This window comes from Drosophila novamexicana, unplaced genomic scaffold, assembly GCF_003285875.2.
Source record: "Drosophila novamexicana strain 15010-1031.04,08,12 unplaced genomic scaffold, DnovRS2.1 tig00000193-arrow-pilon, whole genome shotgun sequence".
Classification (NCBI taxonomy): Eukaryota; Metazoa; Arthropoda; class Insecta; order Diptera; family Drosophilidae; genus Drosophila; species Drosophila novamexicana.
The window spans coordinates 6,159,581-6,180,486 of record NW_020824787.1 but is presented as its reverse complement, the minus strand read 5'-3'; the positions used below and the strand labels follow the sequence as shown (position 1 = coordinate 6,180,486).

Below are 20,906 nucleotides of genomic sequence, written 5' to 3'. Positions count from 1 at the left end.
GATGCTTTATAAATTACATAAATTGCATAGTGAAATAAGTGAAATTAGTAAGACTAAGGAAATTTTGATATACGAGTGTTTTTACAAAGGAAGCATTACTCCAGAAAACTTTGATTATTTTAAAATGTTTTAATGCGAAAAAGGAATGTGTGTAACAGGCAAAAGGAAACATCGCCAATCCTATAAAGTATATATATCTCTATATATAACTAACTGTTTGTCCTGATTGACTGATTGGTATATATATATATATATTTATATATTATATATATTATATATATATATTCTTGTTCAACATAATTAACGGAGTCGATCTTTGAAAATATTTTACTTTTACTTAAACTAAATTATTAAATGATATTCAGGGCATTTAACTCCAACCCTATGCGTAATCTCGGTGATATTAAGCAAAGCCAACAAATTGATTTCATTTGTTAGCTGGTCCACGATCTATTGGAAAAAGTTCACAACTTACGTTGGGCGTTTATTAAAATTGATAAACAGAAAAGAAAATACTTTTGCATCGTGGCATTGTGGTATTGAACAATTCGTAACGAACACAATAATATTTATGGTTCACAATCGGAAATTATAACCTATATGAAAGTCAAAGAGACGAAAACCAAAATCATAAATTCAAATGCATACAAAAAGCTTCAACAAAATACGTTTGATGACAATAAATATAAAAAGATCATAAAGCGAGCCAGCACAATACCCAACACCAAACAACAACAACAAACAACAATCTCAGCAACAATATCAAAATCTATGACAACACTCACAATACAAATCGCGTTTAATGGGCATAAAAAAAAAAGCCAGCTGGAAAGCTAATGCGACACGTCGAAGATTAAATACCCTTGACAAATGGTTATTCCTCGTGCTGCCAGATATGTTAGAAGAGTAAAGCTCGTAATTGCTAGGCTTGATAAAGATTTTTTATATAGAGCTGTAGGATGTACTGATTCGATATTGATGATTTTTTTAATGTGAAATGTGTGTCGCCTGGTACGTTTACCCATAAGAAACGACATTTTTCACATTTACAAAAAATGTTGGTATTCGTCCCGAGTTTAATATATTCATTTCTTTTTGGAATTGGACTATATGTGTTACACATATATAAAAATATAAAAGCATACAAAGTAATTCAATTTGTAAATTAAACTGCGGGGCATGCCGGCATAAAAAGTCAGCCCATGTGTTACAAGTATCGCAATGAAATAAAAATTCTCTACGAAAGTGTATCAAAACTCAACCAAGTCAGAGGCGAGACCCGTGTGTCATAAACCATTTGACATTTATCAGTTCGTCAAACTGAACTGACGCGGAGCTTGCCTCGCTGAGAGACCGTCACTGGAGCCAAGGCAGAAACTGGAAATGGAAATGAAAATGGGTCTAGCTCGTGTCTGGAGCAGCGGATTCGACTGTCTGGCGGCGACTGGGCCGAGTGATAACTTTTGCGCTTTCGAAATGAACAAATGCTTTATTGTAATAGCCGTTATCACGATGTTTATGCGCTTTTTGGCCAGACTTATAAAATATATCTTATAAAAGTGTATTTCTTAAGGGGACAATCCCTTAATTTTGCGGTTACAAATCTCTCTCCGCAAACGAGCTCGTTAAGTTTATCATAATAAATTCCATTTATAAGCAATAGCAGAACATTTCAATGTGATGATCATTTACACAATATGATTGGTTTCCATATCTGTTAGTACGTGTTATAGCTCCATTTAGAGCTAGTGAATCCTCCGTAAATCTTGTGGTTGCTTCAAAAAGTCCTTCGCCCGGAGACGTCTGCAATCGAACCTTGACCTCAAAGTGCTTATCAGCGCCTTTTTTGAGAACATACGCCTCTTGCACCTCCTCCAGGTACAATTTCTGGCAGAGCTTGTGACTTTTGATCAGCATGTTGATGCTATCCACGACAAAGCGAGCAGCTCGCTGGGATACTTTGGCAGACGTACGTATCTTTTTCAGCTTATGACAATTACATAAATTAGCTGGAATGTGCGCCAATTTACAATCTCGTACCTCTGGTATGGGTAGAAAGAGGCTAATACCTCGAGGTATCTTTTGTCCCATTCCCTTCAGGACTGCCGATCGATTTACAATGTTGCTACTACGAAGAAGCTTCAAATTGGTCAAGTCCTTGAGGGTTACATGTAAATCGAAGGCTGTGACAAGACTATGGGAATTATATCGAAGATTAGATATGGCTGCGGGGTAAGCCTTCTCTAACCACTTGGGATACAGGGCTATCAAAAACGGCAGAGACTCCTCGAACATGCCCTGCCAGGTTGTGCGAAAAGAACCAAACCGCAAACCATGATCGGACATAAAAAGTACCAGGGTGTTTTCCAAAACAGACTTAACATGAAGCCGCTGAAGTAACCATTGATATCGTTCGTCTAACACACGGGCATAATTGTAATAGTCGTGCACGCCTTGCGTTTCCCAAAAGATCGAAAAGTGATCCCTGCTGTTCATATGAGGTATCAGCTTATAGATGAATTCATGGTGAATGTCCGCGTACTTGCGTCCTGCACTGCAGTGAATTAAGTCAAGCTCATCTAGGCTGTACCTAGTGTAACAATCGATCTCAGCCATTACGGGTCGCAAATAGAAATCAGTGGGCTGCTGTGCAAAGCCTTTCTTGCAGTAGGAAAATGTTCCAATAGCCATGTTATCTTCGCCAAAGCTAGTGTTGTACCCCACAGCCTTGAAATGATTCCACAAAAAATTGCACTCATCAAAAGAGGACTTATTCTTATAACAGCTACCCTCCATTTCCGTGTCGCTTAGGCCACTTAATAGTGGGACTAGGTTTGGAAAGGAATTAACACCGACTCGATTGTAGCCCCAGAATTCAACGTGAGGTAGATGCCTAATAAAGGCAGCTGTTGAGGGCATCATGCGAAGAAAATGCATATGTGATATGGAATCGATGCCTAGTATCATCACAGACAGGCGATTCGGTGAAGATGTTGACGAGATTCTGCGTGGAGGTGGTGCTGCAGGTAAAAAGAAATGAACATCGTGGTAAATCAATTTTCTCTTGGGCACAAAACACTGGATTCGCAATATCCTAGAACCGTCTTCAACTTCAATTAGTGGCATTTGATTGCTTAAGAAAAAGGTTCTACCTTTCGTCATTTTGTTCGAGAAGTCATTATGTCGTTTCACCAGCTTATAAGTGCAGTTAACTTCGGTAATGCTTTTAACTTCGAAGGTCTTTACAATTTCTCTCTCAGACATCGCCAGCACCAAGAAATTCGTATCCTTTATCGTTTCACCACGAAATAGTTGATGTTTACTGCATTTTCTGGACTCGACTTGCCGAAAGTACTTTAATAATGGTGTTGCATTTGGATTCAGAGCCAGCATACAACAACCGGATGTATTGACAAAGTAGCCCTCCGTTACAGATTCTCGATCCTTGTCCAAGTAGCAAATAATGTTTATCAGAAAATAGTTAAAAACGCATACAAGGATGGCTCCGAAAGTAATCCATGTGAGCCTCTTATTACCTAATCGGTGTTTCAATTTTTGTTTTAACATATTTTAACAAAATAAACTTTGACAGTTAATCAGAACTGGTGAGAACTTGGCATATATCGACAGATTTTGAACAAACTAGGGCGTTCGATATACATCGCGTCAAGCTAACATGATATCTAAAATTATCGATATCAACGCCTGCGTTAAGTGAAGAAATAACTTTAGCTACATTCTGTAAGAATCGGTTGCCTTACTAAAGCCCCATGTTCACCCTTAGCGAATATGGAGCTACATTGGTTTATTTATGTTCCTCCAACTATTTTATAAACAATAGCAATACATTTCAATGAGATAGTTATGCACACAGTATGATTGATTGCCATATTTGTTGATTCGAAGAACAGCGCCATTTAGCGCCAGTAAATCGCCTGTAAATCTTGTAGTTCCTTCAAAAAGCCCTCCTCCCGGAGTCGTCTGGATTCGCACCTTAACCTCATATTCATAATGATCATTATTTCGATTCAGCAGATACGCCGCTTGCACCTCTTTTAACTTCAATGTCTGGCAAAGTTTCTCACTTCTTATAATGGCATTGATACTCTTCACCACAAACAAAGCAGCACGCTGGGATCTGTCGTCGGCAGTAGCTAACGAGCTTAAACTATGACAGAGACAATAGGAGGCTGGAATGCCGGCCAATGCACAATCTCGCACCTTCGGTATGGGTAGAAACAGGCTAATACCTCGTGGTATATTGTGGCCTAGCTCCCGAAGTGCCGCCGTGCGTTTTTGAATATTGCTATTGTGAAGCAGCTTCAAGTTGGTCAAGTCCTTGAGGGTCACATGTAAATCGAAGGTTGTAACAAGACTATGAGCGTTATATCGAAGATTAGATATGGCTACGGGGTAAGCCTTCTCTAACCATTTGGGAAACAGAGCTATCAGAAGAGGCTGCGATTCTTCTAGCATTCCCTGGTAGGTCTGGCGAAAAGAACCAAACCGTATTCCATGATCGGACATCAGGAGTACCAAGGTGTCGTTCAAAATGCGAGTATTGTTTAGGGTTTGCATTAATTTCAGGTATTTCTCGTCCAATAACTGGGCATAATTGAAGTAGTCATGCACCCCCTGGCTCTGCCAAAAGAATGAAAAGTGCAGCCCATCTGCTATATTTGGTATTAGCTTGTTGATAAATTCGAGCAATATATCTCCATACTTGCGGCTACCAGTGCAGTGAATGTCATCGCGTAGATCAATGCTGTAGCGTGTGTGACTATCGATTTCTAGCATTACGGGTCGCAGGTAAAAGTCCGTTGGCTGGCGATAAAAACCCTTTTTCACGTAATTAAATGTGCCGCCCACTCTGGTGTCTTCGGCGAAACTCGTTCTGTAGCCAGACAGCTTAAAGTGCTTCCACAGAAATTCGCATTCGTCGTAGTTATCGTAGCCACGATAGCAGGCAGCTTCCAGCTGGTCGACGTCCATGCCACTGAGCAGAGGCACCAGATTGGGGTAAGAGTTGGACCCTACGCGGTTGTAGCCCCAAAACTCGACGTGCGGCAATCTGCTGATGTAGGAACCCAGGAAGGGCATTGTGCGCAGATAATGCATGTGTGAGAGCGAATCGATGCCAATAATCATAACTGACAAACGATCCGAACGTTTTTTCGGACGATGTTGGAATCGTGATTGTAGAAAGAAATGAACATCATGATAAAGCGTAGTATTATGGCTATCAGTGCATCGGATTCTCAGTATTCTGGTACTATCTTCCACTCCAATTGCGAATGTTTGATTGCTTAAACGGATGACTCTTTTTGTAACGTATATGTTTCTAAAATCATCGTATCTATGCGTCGTTTTGTATATGCAGACAATATCGGAAATGTTTTCCACTTTCCAGGCATTTAATATCTTCTTGTTTGACATAGTCCGTATCAGGTAGTTCTTCCTATGAATCGTTCTGGCCTTAAAAAGTTGAAGTCTGTTGCAGTTCTTAGGTTCAAGTCGCAGTAAATAATTTGCCGATTCCATTGGCAGTGGATTCAGAGCCATCATGCGACATCCCGACGTATTCACAAAATAACCCTCTGCGATTTCATGCTCGGTGTCGCCATACGGTATTACGGTGCTAATGATATAATACACCGAAACGCAGAAGAGAATTGCCGCCAAGAAAATGCGATAATAGTTTCTAGTTCCCCATCTGAATCTTTCATTCAGTTTCATCGTATTCGGCTAAAAATTATGTAGAGTAAATATTGAAAAAAAAAAAAAACAAATTAATTTTATCAACCGCTCTAGCTGTATAATCAGACAGCGTTTTCTATGTTTCTGTGACGAGCTGCTTTAAGTTACAATGTGAACTTGTGTTGCGAAAATATTAAATAAATCAATCAATTGTATATATGCCTCATTCTCGTATATAACTCTCATCGAACTGGCTGCGATCCAGGCTGTGATCTGTGCCGAAAGCATGAGTTACCTCGAACTCACTGGAAACAACAAATATTAGAAATATCCCATAGATGGTTATGCCCAGCAGTGCGCCGGATCGACGTAACATAAAATTAGTGGTAACGCCATACAAAATGATCATAACGAGCCCTATGATCAGCATAATAGAGGCCGATTCGCCAACGGTACCCTCGGTGATCTGATGCAGGATATAAAGTAAAAAATATATAATTAATATAATAATAGTAATTGAAAACTTATATTAGGCTGGCTGACAAATAAACTTGAATATCTAACCTCCAACTTGGGGTAAAGTACTAGTAACATCTATCAATCAATTTTGCCTTTCAATGCATTTTGTATCTCTTATTTTTAAAAGATACACTGAATCAACTTGGCATCGTGTAAAACACACAGAAAGTTGACTTTGATTTTCCTCTCTTCACAATTCTCAACCACTTAAAGAAAATCATGGCATTTGCCCTAACCTAGAGTCGAAAGTCTGCGTTCTAAATAAAACCGATTGGCTCTTGAAATAAATAAATAGACCTCGAATTAGAATTTTTCGATACTCGCTGGAATTTCGATATTGCACTGAAATTTCGGCTGTGACTCACTTTATCGGGACCCCAATTGCAGCACTGTTGCACTCTATATCTCTCTTTATTCACATATATTCATATATTTAATTCAAAAATCTTCAAATACTCACTTGAAACTCACCTGGTGGCGTGGCTATAACATTGTACAAAACTGGCAAGCAAACGCCCCCAAAGGTGGCTGAAATGGAGATTGCACACTAATTAATAGTTCCGTTAATGAAGTAGATGTAAAACGCGACATACCGAATATGATATACCCAAAACAAGCGGAGAAGGCCATGCGGGGAAATCCCTTGCGGGCCATGCCCAAATTTGACATAAAATCAGATAGGGTACAGCCCCAAGTGAAGAGGGTGCAGCCGATGAATGTGTGACTGCGGTTGAGTGTAATGCCCACAGTTTCGACCACGGCAACCAGTTCTTTGGTCGCCGCGTAGAGGATAAAAATGCTGCCTATCACGTTCAATATGGCCATGTATGTGTACCAGCGGGGCACCGTGTCCGTGCGCGAGTGCCGAAAGGCTACGATCGAGAGTGGTATGGTTATGCAACAACAGATTCCAACAGCGGGTAGAGTCCATTTTTGCAGCTTTAAATAGATATGAACTGTGGCAAGGAAAACAAGATGCATGTTAACTATCAAATACCCAATCTGGTGCAGCTACTGACCAAACAATACAATAATGGTTGTGGGCGTAAGGAAAATCTGAATGCAGCAAAGCAGCTTGGACCATGTATACTCGCAATCTTGGAAATACGTTTGCGGTATATATAGGCGCAAGAGGATCAGTGGCGGGACCTTAATCAACGCCCACATCTTGCAGATGGTCCACTGGCTCCTGAAGCCCTTTCTGTCCAGAGTGTCAAAGACCTGAAAGAATTGCTTAAGTATGTGCCTATTGGGCGCATTCGTGCGTCGCCTTATGTCCAGAAGACTGGTTGGGGAGCTTGTTGGGAAGGATAAGGAGTGGTTGGTAAGACTGCCCTCCAACTCTGACATTTGTTTTGTCTTCTCCCGCAATTCTGCATATTAGGATCATTGATCAATGCGGGGGCAACCCCTTTCATTTTCGCATAAAACTCACCCTTATCCCTGCGATACTGAAGGTACTCATCACAAACGACAACCACAACATAAATGGGACATATGAGAGCCATCGAAACAGCCCAGGCAACTGTTATGTAACCATTGCAAATCTTTATTGTAAAGTCCACATAGCTTACGTAGAGCAATACGAAGCCCACGTCTCGAAGAAAGAAGGTGCCATCGATGGCAAATGGCTTTATCCATATGATAATGGATGATGTGAATACGCTCACAAATAGATTCACCGACATGGCATCCGAATAGACGTGACGCGAGTCCGAGTGTATTGTAACAATGCCACCGAAAATATCTGGAGCATTATTGCCTAGTGTCAGTACGGTTAGTCCCGCGAAATATTCATTAATGTTCAGACTTTTCGATATGTCCATTAAAGCAGGCACAAAGCTAAAATTCAGTTGGCGGAAGATCAATTTAAAATTCTTCCTTTACTCTCCAAACACTACTCACAAGTTTTTCGTGGTAAAGCATATGACCCAGAAGAGCAAGAAGCTGACAAGGAGCAGCAACACGATGCACATGAATCGAAATAGATCGTTGTCATCGCAGCCACAGTAGAACAACGAGTTGTAGTTCAACATAAACACACGGGCCTGGCACGCATCACTATTCCTGGCATAGTCGCAGCGTCGACTTTTGTCCAACAATGTCAGCCTTTCACATCGTTGCTGTTTTAAAGGCGAAACCACTTTAATTCGTCCTCTGGGTTCTTTTAATTCGATCCACACATACCTGCGCGACCGGCTTGGCGAAATTCAGGTGCGCCTCACAGTGGGGCGACGTTTGATTTGTCGTGTTAAAGTACTCAAAGAGCTCAATATTCATGTCATATAAAATATAAATTGAATTATTACAAATACAAATTCCTTGTGCTTATTTCGAACTCAAGGATCGGAACTGGGTAAAATGATATATTCGAAAAGTAAAAATCAGTTTTTAAAATAATGTTGGTTTTCAAATAAATCAAATATTAATGGAAAACACATTAACAAAATTATAATATAACAAAATATGTTTCTTTTTATAATAAACCATGATAAAAAATGATAAAAATTCAAATAATGTTCTAGCGAATTTCCGCTTTAATTGAAGGTAAATACAACTATCATGCTGGTATTAATTTAAGTAATTGTGAAAAACACAAAAGTGTACAAAGGTTCGATTCGAATATTTCTATGAGCACGATAATCTTGTATCGAAATACATGTAGATATCTGGCGGCGGGTAAAAATTAATTAGAGTTGACAAATAATAAGAATAGAAATTTAGAAAAATCGAGCGCAAATAAATAAATTAATTTTCGCAAAACAAACGAGCAATTGTTGATCCCACATTTCGATATGACAAATATAAAATGCATTATGCTAACTACCAATAAATAAGGGAACAACAGCTAAACAGCTAAATACAATGCCGAAATGCTAAATACAAAATACTTTTTGCAATTGTTCTAAATAAATAATGAGCACAACTGTACGCAATTTCTGTGAGAGGTGTGGCATATGCGAATTATAAAATCTAATCACCTTTGTTTAAAATTTAATGAACGCTATAATTTCAGAGGATTTGCAGTTGCATAGTCATCAGCAGCATTCAGTGGGTGGCCGATGGGAGGATATGGCTAACCCAGGGGTATCGGTAATTGGTGACAGCCGCATTATTTGGGGTGAGGCGAGAAACCAAATATGCTGGCCATAAAAATTTAACACAATTTTTGGAAAAACAACAAAAACGAAATACAAAAACAAATAAAACGGATTTGTATCTGTTAACGAAAATCCAACCCTCCGCCCTGTATAGCAACAAAAAAGTAATGCAAAACTATGAAAGGACAACAAAAGAATTTTAATTTTATGTTATTTACCGAATGCAAATAACCAGTTTACAGCATCAGCAAATGGCCCAAACGCTGGCTGACAACAACAAATATTTAATGCTTTCATAAAAATCGCACAATTTATTTAACAAATTATCCATTTTACCGCTATTCGCTTTGTTTTGTCAAATGGGGTTAATTTGTGTGTTAACCCAAACCGTATAAACATGCCCACATACATCAATATATGTATATAATTACATAGATGCTCGTATTTACATACTCTCATTCTCCATCTCACTGTCGCTCGCTCCCTCTCTCTCTCTTTCTCTTTGAGGCTATATGTATCAGTGTGCCAAGTGTGGGTAAACACATGTAGCCGAGCGGCAGTGCTGGTTAACGAAATTAGAAGATCATTTACAAAAGGGTCTGCTTATTAGTAATGTTCGCAAGAATATAAAAAGTACTTTCAAGAAAGATTTCACTAAAGAATATTGCCATGAATCAATATATTGCAATTTTCCTATTTTCGCCAGTGTGGGTAAACGCAAATTGTCCGCTGAAAGTGTGGGTAGTTAAACTAGTTGATATTTAAGCAAAACCGGAATTATAAAAAGAATTTGGTGGTTCTGTTTACATCTGGAACCAACTAGATTCAGTTTGTGAATATTTTTGTATAATATTTTTTGGTCGGAATTAGTTAGGCCCAAATACTCAGAGACTCACCAAATTTGAAATATTATTAAAATATTCAATGAAATAATTCTTGTGAAACAATCTTACTAATGATGTATGTTTCGTTGCACTCTCAGCTTTGGGGTTTGTTTAGTAAGCTTATTCGCGTGCAATAAGAAATTTCAGGCTCAAAAAATTAGGTTTGGTTAGTAATTTTTAATGGATTTTGCAGTATTATAAGGACACGCATACATACGCACACATCCCTCTGCCCTATTGATTACGACGTGCATGTTGAGTGGTCAGTTGCAGGCCAGTGTTGGGCAATCCAAAATAATTGCGGTACACTCGGAACGCACTGCGGGATATGTTGGGCGAACGTCGGGCTCGTGCTTGGGCTGGGGCTCGGGCTCGGTTAGACTGTTGCGTTGACGTTGTCATCAAAATAAAAATTAATTATGCATTCTATGCGCTGCATTTGCTTTTGTTGTTTTTGTTACTGTCATTTCTATTTTGGGCTTTTTTGCATTTGTTGTTGTTATTGTTGTTGCTGATGCAGTTTTGTGCGGGATTAATGTGGGATTAAAGCAGCATGCATACTTTTTAGCATTTGGATCTGATAAGCGTGGGCGCAAATAAATTACAAATATAATAATTAAGCAGCATTATTTCTGACAAAACAAATGTCCGATTATTTCAGACCATCAACCGCCCCATTTTTCCACTAAATGCCACGCCCTCCCATCAGCTGCGGCGCTATAATCGCTACGACAATCGCTAAAAGTTAGCGCAGCACAATTGTTTGGCCACGAACGGTAGAGGGCGCCAGCGCGTGGACTGGTGTGGCGCCCAACGTGGGGCACTAAAATGCATTTGTGCATAGGAATTAATTACGCATAATGACAATTTGATAAAATTGAAAAATTACATTTTATTTAAATTGATTTATTGTAATTAAAAATTCTATAATGTCGCCGGCATGCAAATAACCCTAACAATACCAATTGCATTTTATCGCTATCGACAATATTTGAACCGTGGGAGGCTTCATACAGATACGGGAACTATTTTCTATGTTCTCTTATTTCTAACCCGTGTGTCATAAATCAACGCTGCAAAACGAATGAAAAAAATAGTGGATATTTCAATACACGGTTCGAACCAATTACTTGTTGTATAGTTCGAACAGTGAACCTGGATCCGGGTTATTTCTTGTTCAACTAAAATGCTGGAATCTCACTTTCAAGCCAGTTGGGCTTAAGGCTGTTTTGGTTGCCCAGGAATAAACAAAGTTTTCCATTGTGAAATGGATTTTTAATGCTGTTCATCAGTTGGCAATTTCAACTACACTAACGAAACAAAACTGTTACTCAGTAAAAATAAAATATATAGGATATCTTATGCTTTAGCCATTGCCCAAAAGTCAACTTCCTGCGAGCCACTTGTCGCTTCTGCTCTTTTGCCAGCTTGGGAGAGGCAGGCTTTTCCACAACCTTTGGCAATTTTTCTGGCTTCTCTTTTACCAGCTTGGCAGCCTCTTCGACAATCTGTGACAGTTTCTCTGGATTCTCTTTTGGCTGCTTGGCGGCAGCTTCTTCCACAACCTTGGGCTGTTTCTCTGGCTTCTCTAGCTTCTCTAGCTGTTTTAGCTTCTTCAGTTTCTCTGTGTCAGTATCGACAAGACACAACGGCGATAGGCCTATATCGGGCTCATTGTTAGCAGCGGTGCCTACGGCTGGCTGCTTAATCTTCTGTTTTGTTGGTTCGATTCGGGTCTGCAGCACAGGATTCTCCGGCTTGACGTGCACGAGTATATCGCCACCATAGCCGATCCTTTGGCCATCGTAGCTGAGCGCAATTTCGCAATCCATCATACAGAAATACTTCAGATACATTAAATTTGTTTCTGTGAAACTCTTGTCCACAATGTGTCCGATATCGAGAAAGAAACGATACACCGAATAGGCGCAATCCGGCTGATAGCCACTGACGGATATCCAGAAAGGATTATCCAGCTCCATGCCAACCGAATTCGGCTCGGGATCACTTTTGATAACGGCCATTGGCACCAGCTGCTCCTTCACCTGCGGCTCCTTGCTGGCCGCTGTCGTCTCTGCCTCTGTCTGTTCCGAGGGGGCAGCGATAAATGGTGGCAAATATTGTTTATTCGAGTGCTTCTCCACGTCCTTTATAGCTGCAGCCGCATTAGCCATGATTGTTAGAAATAAAATATATATATATATATATATATATATATATATGTTAATACCGACAGATGTCTTGTGAATATATATTTAAATGTACATACATACCGTTTACAAATCTTTGACATTTAATTCTGGTTGAAAATGATTTTTGTATGGTTTAAAAGGTATTTTTATAAATGCATGTATTAGGCAGAAGGAAGTATCTCCGACCCCTTAAAGAATATATATTCTTGATCAGCAGCAATAGCTGAGTCGATCTAGTGATGCCCGTCTGTCCGTCCGTCCGTCTGTCCGTATTAATGGACGCGTCAATCTCACAACCTATAAAAGCTAAAAACGTTGTTTCCGATATTCGTTAACCTGCCCCGTTTCCAAGCAATCGAAAAAAATCGATATCGACATCCAGTAACCTGTTATTTTTAAAGATTACGATTTTTTTTTTCAGGCAAGATCAGATGTAGTTTTCTTTCTGCCCTCGTCTGGAAATAAATATTAGACATGATTGAAAACTGCACTGAAAATCACATATCGAGAAACATTCCGTACAATTACCGGCAAGATCAAAAGCTTCCCTTCCGTTCTACAGTTTTTCTCCCTCTATTGCTCTCTCTCTCTCTTTCTCTCTCTCTCTCATTGTATCTATTTACGCATATTTTCATATAATTTACAATATGAAATTTTGACTGTCTATAAATTTGATCATATGGAACAAGTTCAAAGCATTTCTGTCGATTGAGGCCGCGAGTCAATAAAATATTAAAAATTGCAGTTATAAATATGTTTCTCGCTTTGGCTTGGCTAATGCCAATGGGCGCCACAAAGTGGTTACCACCCACACAGCCGGCCAAAGCCGCCGACACGGAAGTATCCATCACGGCGGCCCATCGAGGAGCCCATCAAGAGGCAGCAAAGATTAAAGGCGGCCACCGATTGCCGTATCCGTGGTTCGACTTCAAAAGAGGGAGTTGTTATTGTTGTTGTTGTTGTTGTTGTTGACGAACCTGTTGATGCCTCTCATTATAATATTAACTATTGAATTATGTATCTAAATATCTGGATGTGTGTATCTGAATGTACATATCTATCCCTGCAATTTGTTTATATTTGTTTGTTGTTGCCCGTCGGCCGCAGCGGCGGCCTTTGAACTGGCAACTCTATTGAACTCGGCTGCGAACTGATGGATCAGATATTGCGTTATAGTCCTACAAATATTTTATACTAAACTACTTTCCAAGTCGAAGGTGTTAATCATCCCAATTTTGTAACTGCAATTTGATTTCTGTGTATCTCAGATCAAAGTCCATTTCGTTTCGTGAGCTGATAAAGTTCATCTGAACTATATTCGATTATTGGCTGTGATTTAACCATTGATTTTCGTTTCTCTGGATTGGCTGTCCAATTGTTGGGCAAGCGAGTTTTGGTAAGAAACTATTTTCACTTTATCGTAGAAATTTCGAATTTATTTTTGAATTTATAAAGTTTGTGGGAAAAGAGTAGTTAGTGGGAATAAGATATAGAATCAAATTATCGTGCAAGCAGCATAAGTTTTACCAAAAATTCATTAGTTCTGTGCGGAATTGACAAATTGATATTTATATTCAATACCTCTTACATAATTAAACGATTTTATTTGCAATACGAATTCTATAAAATAAAGACAGTTATATTGGGAATGTCAAATATGTTCTAATGAATATGTCAGACCTGTGGAAAATTTAGGGGCTTGATGTAAATTTTCAACGGAATACAGAGACGTCCCATGTTGACGAGTTTTTTTTATGTATATTAGTAAAGATATATCCAAAAACAAGATTTTTCTGGATAGCCAAAAGATACTTTATAATAATACGTCATATTCATTGTCTGTACTAAAAAGTTGGTTCAGCGTGAGTTTGTTCCAAAATATCTTTAAAACGAACATACACTACGTAACTGACTGATAATGAATATACTAGATGTCTTCTTCATATATCTTTATAAATTTTAATACTCTGTCTTCTTTTCTGAAGAAAATGCGCAACAAATTAAGATTTGGAATATTTTTTATGTTTTGAACGGATTTTAATTGATTTAAGCAATTTTCCATATCTACCAAGAACAACGATTTGCAGTTTTATGAATTTATGAATAATCTAAAAAGGTTCAATGTGATGCTAATAGGAATATTTAAGTGATTTACATTTCTTATTGGAAAATATCAATTAAGGGCCTTACCAACTTCCTGCCAACCTTCCTAATTTACAAATATCCAAGTATTATGTGAAAAAAGTGGTAACTATTGTAATAAATAAGTTATCTTTATTTGTGCACTTGTAAAATTAAAGCCAGAAAAGACTATGGAAATGGAATTAGAATTTGCTTTGATAAACATAATAATCTGTCCAATTAGAATGTAAAAGCAATTATCGTATTAGAAAAGCATGCTGGAAAGCGCACATCCCGCAAATATTGCTGAGAACAGAAAAACTGTTCCATTTAAAAATTATCTTAATTCAAATGTTCTTAATATTTTCAATCAATTTCAAACTACTTCTCAATCTTTTGTTTTAAAGATATCTTAAATAATTATTTGTATTACGTCACAATTGCTTAAATCTGCGATTCTAACGGTTTTATGTTGAAGAGATTTGAGTCTCACTTGCCAACTCAATTAGTAGGTAGCGTCGTTGGTAATGGCAGGGGGCTAGAGGTCGCAGTCGCCGCTGCAGCTGACGTCGCTGCTGGCGTTTGCCGGCAAAAGCTTGCACATGCAGCGCCCCCTCCTTACTTGATAATGTGCGCGCTTGTTTGTGTTGGAGCGCACAAAGCAAAATACGCTCAACTTAGCAGCGACAGCAATAACAATTCTCTCGCTCTGCGTGAGCATCGTGCAGCGTCGCCGACGCTGCTATAGTTCTGATGAGCGCGAGAGCGACGCGAGCAATTGCCAATTGGTATTGTCTCTCTTTCCCCTCTTGCAGACGCTGCGCTGTTCCATTGCCGGCGCGTTCCGCTCTTCCCCAGCGCATTACCCCTGCGCTCTCTTGTTTTCTTGCGCTCAAATGCTGTCCCTGTTGCTTATGCTTTTTAGTTGTTGTTTTCTTTTGCTTTCCCCTGTTAGCTGTCAGAGCGTCGCTCACACTTGCCTGAGCAACGGCTCGTGCCATCTCGCTTGCGCACCCAATGAGCTGGGCTATTTGTGCGGCATGTTTCGTTTTTTTTTTGCTTTTGTCTTTTTTGCCTGCGCTGCTTTGTCTTGCTGTTTGCGTTAATTGTTGTTGTTGGTGTTGTAGCTACTGTAAACACACACACATACACGCAGCACACATAAAGGACTTACATGTTTTATTTTTGCATTCCTCTTTTGACATTTGTTTTTCAGTTGTCATCTCAAATGTTTTTTTTTTTCTAATTAACTGTAGTCAATTGTTATTGATAGAATAATCGATTTTGGTTAAGCTTGACAGGAACGAGTTATGTGGTTTTAGTAGCAGAAATATGAATACTGATTAGTAGATCAGAAAAAGTATTAAAAATTGGTATTGAAAAAAGTTAAGAAACTTGTGAATTTTCATCGATTGGAATATCGATATATGGTAATACGAACCTATCGAATTCAGCATTCGATTATCCGTTTAATTTTTAACCATATCGGATAAGGTTTTTTGAAATTTGTAAAATCCAGATTGAATTCCCGATTTAACGGCTTTAATCCACTCAAATCGAATTTTGCAGAATTTGTCAATTCGAAATTGAGAATTTAATAATTTTGGAAAATAGTCTTAAAATTTGGTTTCATCTAGCAGAATTGCAAAATGGCTTGCTTGAAGAACGGTTGCGGTGGCAGCTGCTGGAAGAACAATATGTTTGCCGGACGCTTGGGCAACTACTTCCAGCAGCTGCAAACTGCCTACAGCAACAAGAACAGGAGTGGCAGCTGCGGAGGCGACTGCTGCTCGTCCGCCCAGGCGAAGGATTCCAGCGACACGACTCGGCCTCAGGATGTGTCCGAACGGATCCAGTGGCTGCGCCGGTACCGGCAGCACATGTCCAAGGAGTCCGGCTGCGAGTGCCGCAAAAGCTCGCCCCGGGATTATTGGTTCAACGCGAATCACGCCACCATTTTGGCCCTGAGCCGGGCCGTGGGGCTGCATGCGGATGTGGTCTCAGACTTTCTGTACACGCTGACCATGCAGAACTTCGCCAAGATGCTGAATCCGCGCAACTCCTACTGGTGCAATTGCTACGTGCCACTGTGCACCTTCAACCCCTGCGACTTCTACTGCGGCATCTTTGACAGCGAGGGCAACGTGCGCACTCCCTACCAGCCGGAGTCGCTGCTCAAACTGTTGAGCGTGCTGCAGTCGGTGCTCAAGGGGGGCAAGGAGTTGGACAATGGTGCGCACAAGAGTCTCTTTGGTAACGCCAAATGTCCGGCACGGAAATTCGGTCTGCGGCCCATGCGGCGCACCCAAAAGACAGATGATCGCTTGGGCATCGGACCGAACTCCCTGGCCAGGGCGAATGGGCTGAGACGTCGCTTCACGCTATACGAAAGGAATTTTTTGGATGGCCATGATCCGAACGCCGGGAAACCAAGCGCTGGCGATGCCGCCCTTGAGCCGATTACAAGGAGAAAGTATTTTGACAATATGGAGGGCTGTATAGGTTACTGTAAAGGTCCAATAGCCAAAGCCACGAGTGGCCTGCATGTTGGCGAGAAGCTGCTTGAATATTCAGAGCGGCGCGATTATTTACGTAAGCTGTTAAATCGGATTAAAGATCGCGTTGGCATCGAACGGAATCTAGACGATTTGGTATGTGCATTGACAGGATTCGATCTGAAGAAGGCTCAAGAAAGCGAAATGACCAGAACGAGGGGCATCGCGCAGAACATATCCAAGGAATACAATGACATGATAAAAGGCGACCTGAGCTCCTTAAAAATAGTCGATGTATATCACAATGTTCCCCATTGCGGTGAGCCCAACTCGGAAGGGGTCTCACTGAGGCTCTCGAAGAAATCGGAAAAGACGCAGCTCTATAATGGTGCACAGGTGCCGATATCGGCGCACAAACCCTTCGATCCGGATCGAACGGAAAGTTGGATGCGTCGCCAACCGACGGTTGCTTGCATGGATGAAGAAAGCCACATGGTCCAAGGGGGCATCATTAATCGCTGCAGACGCAAATTCGATGATCAGCGATTGCAGAAAGCCCGTAAAAGGATCGCCATACGCTCTGTGTACAGTCAAACCCCTGACGAGGATGTCAAAAAAAAAGGACGTTATAGAAACCAATCTTATAAGTAAACGTCTTGCAATTCTGTTGATGAAACCAATCCAAAACTTGAGGAAGAGGAAAAAAAGTCGGGGTCTTTAATTGGTGGGCAGCCCTTATAGAATCTAGGAAATATACTTCGTATCCATATGAAGTGGAATATAGTAAAGGGATTTCTGTGCTTCAAATGATTTTCTTAAATCTTATTTATTTGTATTCCTCTGTAGATGAGCTAGATGAAGGGTGCGGGTTCGAGTCTCAGGCTCTACTGTAGAAATAAAACTAATAATAAAAATGATTTTTTGAGTTATATTTTCTTTATCAAACCTAATTTAAAGTAAGCAAAATTCCATTGTTTTCTACAATTTTCCAAAAGAATCTCACATGATTTAAAATGTTATTTTTATAGATTGTGCTATATGGTAATAATTTTAATTAATTTTTTTCAAATAATCGACAAACTAAGTAAATAAATAAAAAATTGTCAAAAAAAACCGACACCCGATTTAAAAAGTAAAGCTGATTGTTGTTTTTACTAAATCCAAATCAATTACACAAAAATTTAAATCATTTCCAATTTGTATAAAATTGTCAAGAAACTCCTCACACTATTTAAAAAATTCCAATATTTTCCAAAACTTTATGAAATTTTTAAAAAAGTTCTTACGTGAAATGTTAAAGACATTATGAGAAACAAAATGCGAACATTTCTTTAAAGATGCAATATAAATACTTTGAATACTACGTTTATTTACTTTTAAGTTTCTATAATATTTTTTGAATTCAATATTTAAAACAGATTCAATTGCTGGGCCCAAAATGAATGTGTCTTATATAGTCTAACAAAAATTGTTTAAAAATTGTTTTGAGCCACATTCGATTTGTTGGGCTTAAATCACTCGAACTCGCACCATTTCCCAGACATAGACCAGTTTTGTTTTGTTTACCAACCGCATCGTTTGGGTTGAATGCTTGCCGGCACGCATAAATTGGCATGGAGAATCCAGGTAGAGCCGCCGCCACAGCTGCGCCTCTAAATCACGAGGAGACATCCATGGGTACTCACTCAGCGCCAGCTGAAGCAGTCACATCACTTCGATTCCCATTTATTTTTAGTCGCATTCTCACAAAACATATTTTTGTGATTTGCTTTTATGATGTGTGGTAATTTGTTGGCTCGTTAAGTTGCTTTAATAGATCCCGCCCCGACCCCAGACGTGTAGCCCCACTCGGTTAACCATTTCTACTCAAAATAAAATGCACAATCCGTTTGGTTCTGAATGCAACTCCAAAATTTTGGTCTTCACTGGTAAATAAAGTCAGTCAAAACCAGCTGGACTAGAAAATACCCTATAATAAACACATGTGTACAAGGATATCTTAAACAAGTTTCCACTAAAAAGATTGTTTCGTTCAGAAATGTTGAATTTTGTATAACCCTATTGGCGGTAATTACCCGGCCTTGCCCGTTGCGCAACACACGACTTTTCCAATGGATTTTCCGAATATTACATAAAAATGCTCCAATACATTTTTGCAGAGATCTTTGATAAGGAATTGCAGGCTGATCGAATTCCTAAGAAAATAAATGTCATGCGCCCACTTTCCACCAATTTTCCACAGTTTGAAGTGAAATGTTTTAAAACCTTATAGAAGCCATCAGCTACCCAGCTTTTAATGATTAGGCTGTGCGTTGATCGTTTGCCCAGTCAGTCAATCAGTCATTCAATCAGTCAATCAAGCAACAAGTTGTTTATATATATATATATATATGTATATATATTTTTTTTTGGGCTCTTCAAACTGACTGTTTTTACACCTTCTATGCTTCTGGGATCTTTCAGAACATTATGATACCCTGTTTCATATATCTTACGACTACAGGGTATACAAATGTTTTACGAGCAGCCAAAGAGAAATGCATCTGAAATGTTTTTTATTGCATCAGAAACACTCAATAAAAGCGAATTATTTGAGTTCAATTCTTATTGTTTTTCGCTGTTTGCTGTTGTAGCTCCGCTTTAGCTTTTAGTTTTTCTATTTGTTCGGCTTTTACTTTTGTGGTCTCTTTTAAAATTGGTTATTCCCGCATATTTTTCCGATTTGGCTTAGTTATTTTTTTCCTATTCTGCAGTGCAAATGCATTTTTATTATAAATTAAGAAAAAAAAAGCGTTTACATTTTACTTTAGTCTATTTTTGTTATATACCCTTCTAGAGGGTATATTTGAGTAATTTAAAGCAGCCAGGCTTGAGCTCAAAAGTTTTATACAGATATTTTTTAGAGATTTCGGAATTGAACCAAGTTAATAATAACAAAATCATTTATTTGCCTGGATCATATTACATTATATATTATAATATATATAAATACATGTTATATATTATATTATAATATATATTACAAGTTACACTCTTGCAAGTTAGAAGTTATATCAAAGTATTAAAGAGTATTAAGTTTGAACCAAATAAAAAATCTGTCAGGGTAGCTTACTCCAATATTTGAAAGGGTATTTAATCTTCGGCGCCACAAACAGGGTTCTCCCCATTCTCTCCCTGTCTAGCTACTAGTTGTCCTTTTTTTCTACTTTACATTTGTATCACATTTTTGTTAATTTTTTTTAGTTTTGTGATTTTATGATTTGTTGATTGCAAAAATATATTTTGTAGAGCTTTTTCACATTTTGAATTTAGTTGCACTCATGCTTTGATTAATTGGCACTTACATGAAATGCGATTTGGCCAGCTACATTGAAGATTTGTGGAGAGAAATGTGCACAAAAATAAAAAATGCAAATGTGTATTTATATTACAAAATAATATTTTGTGGTAAAAAGTAATTCCGAGTTTACTCTCTGGACGGAATATTAAACAAAAGTCTCCTTGTAACAAATCGCTTAGGAAGTAAATGATGCGAAATAATTATTCAATTATTTTCAAACATTTACTTATTTATAATACATTTGTTTTTGTTATTCGCTTATTCATTAATTAATAACAATATATGTTGTATTATTAAATGAATACTCAGTATTTGTACAATCACAAGCTTTGCCAACAGTTTTTAATCCGTCACAGTTTTATTGGAGTTTTATTTATGTGAAACTATTCCGTTTATGCCATCAATCAAAATTGGATGTAAAAAAAAAACACTGCAGCAGTTCGTAGCGCATCCGTGAGATGTGAGCAGAAGTATGTCGCCTGTCAGTGTCTGACATCATAATAGTGTCATTGTCATCAAAGCAGCTTGACAGAGCGGGAGGGAGGTAGAGAGTGAGC

The 20,906-nt window shown here is 38.8% G+C and overlaps 5 protein-coding genes across 6 annotated transcripts; 1 reads left to right on the top strand and 4 right to left on the bottom strand.

The window, feature by feature from the left end:
• Positions 1-1,207: 1,207 nt before the first annotated feature.
• Positions 1,208-3,597, bottom strand: LOC115759099. Its single transcript, XM_030699933.1, has one exon. The coding sequence runs from the start codon at positions 3,565-3,567 to the stop codon at positions 1,651-1,653; it is 1,917 nt and encodes a 638-aa protein (XP_030555793.1). The 5' UTR covers positions 3,568-3,597; the 3' UTR covers positions 1,208-1,650.
• A 159-nt stretch (positions 3,598-3,756) lies between these two features.
• LOC115758917 lies at positions 3,757-5,758 on the bottom strand. Its single transcript, XM_030699715.1, has one exon. It carries the CDS (start codon positions 5,734-5,736, stop codon positions 3,829-3,831), a length of 1,908 nt encoding a protein of 635 aa, XP_030555575.1. The 5' UTR covers positions 5,737-5,758; the 3' UTR covers positions 3,757-3,828.
• A 156-nt stretch (positions 5,759-5,914) lies between these two features.
• LOC115758918 (mitochondrial sodium/calcium exchanger protein-like) lies at positions 5,915-8,545 on the bottom strand. 2 transcript variants are annotated; one of them, XM_030699716.1, is made up of 7 exons: positions 8,404-8,545; positions 8,122-8,339; positions 7,652-8,058; positions 7,236-7,589; positions 6,810-7,172; positions 6,677-6,744; positions 5,915-6,163 (listed from the first exon to the last, which is right to left on the bottom strand). In XM_030699716.1, the coding sequence occupies exons 1-7, from the start codon at positions 8,494-8,496 to the stop codon at positions 5,921-5,923; spliced, it is 1,746 nt and encodes a 581-aa protein (XP_030555576.1). In that variant the 5' UTR covers positions 8,497-8,545; the 3' UTR covers positions 5,915-5,920. The 2 variants fall into 2 exon arrangements, with proteins under 2 accessions (XP_030555576.1, XP_030555577.1); XM_030699717.1 differs by having other exon boundaries at positions 5,989-6,163; positions 6,688-6,744.
• A 2,920-nt stretch (positions 8,546-11,465) lies between these two features.
• Positions 11,466-12,402, bottom strand: LOC115758641. The gene has a single exon (XM_030699377.1). The coding sequence runs from the start codon at positions 12,373-12,375 to the stop codon at positions 11,533-11,535; it is 843 nt and encodes a 280-aa protein (XP_030555237.1). The 5' UTR covers positions 12,376-12,402; the 3' UTR covers positions 11,466-11,532.
• Positions 12,403-16,083: 3,681 nt separating this feature from the next.
• On the top strand, positions 16,084-17,907 carry LOC115759122. The gene has a single exon (XM_030699966.1). It carries the CDS (start codon positions 16,164-16,166, stop codon positions 17,658-17,660), a length of 1,497 nt encoding a protein of 498 aa, XP_030555826.1. The 5' UTR covers positions 16,084-16,163; the 3' UTR covers positions 17,661-17,907.
• The last annotated feature ends 2,999 nt before the right edge of the window (positions 17,908-20,906 follow it).

What these genes read in the sequence shown, in the direction of transcription:
- LOC115758641 (XM_030699377.1), bottom strand. Translation starts at nt 12,375, where the DNA reads ATGGCTAATGCGGCTGCAGCTATAAAGGACGTGGAGAAGCACTCGAAT.
- LOC115759099 (XM_030699933.1), bottom strand. Translation starts at nt 3,567, where the DNA reads ATGTTAAAACAAAAATTGAAACACCGATTAGGTAATAAGAGGCTCACA.
- LOC115759122 (XM_030699966.1), top strand. Translation starts at nt 16,164, where the DNA reads ATGGCTTGCTTGAAGAACGGTTGCGGTGGCAGCTGCTGGAAGAACAAT.
- LOC115758918 (XM_030699716.1), bottom strand. Translation starts at nt 8,496, where the DNA reads ATGAATATTGAGCTCTTTGAGTACTTTAACACGACAAATCAAACGTCG. An exon ending in TTTTGGGTATATCATATTCG is followed by an intron (nt 6,745 to 6,809) that starts GTATGTCGCGTT and finishes TCTCCATTTCAG; the next exon opens with CCACCTTTGGGGGCGTTTGC. An exon ending in CGCCACCAGGTGAGTTTCAA is followed by an intron (nt 6,164 to 6,676) that starts GTGAGTATTTGA and finishes ATCCTGCATCAG; the next exon opens with ATCACCGAGGGTACCGTTGG.
- LOC115758917 (XM_030699715.1), bottom strand. Translation starts at nt 5,736, where the DNA reads ATGAAACTGAATGAAAGATTCAGATGGGGAACTAGAAACTATTATCGC.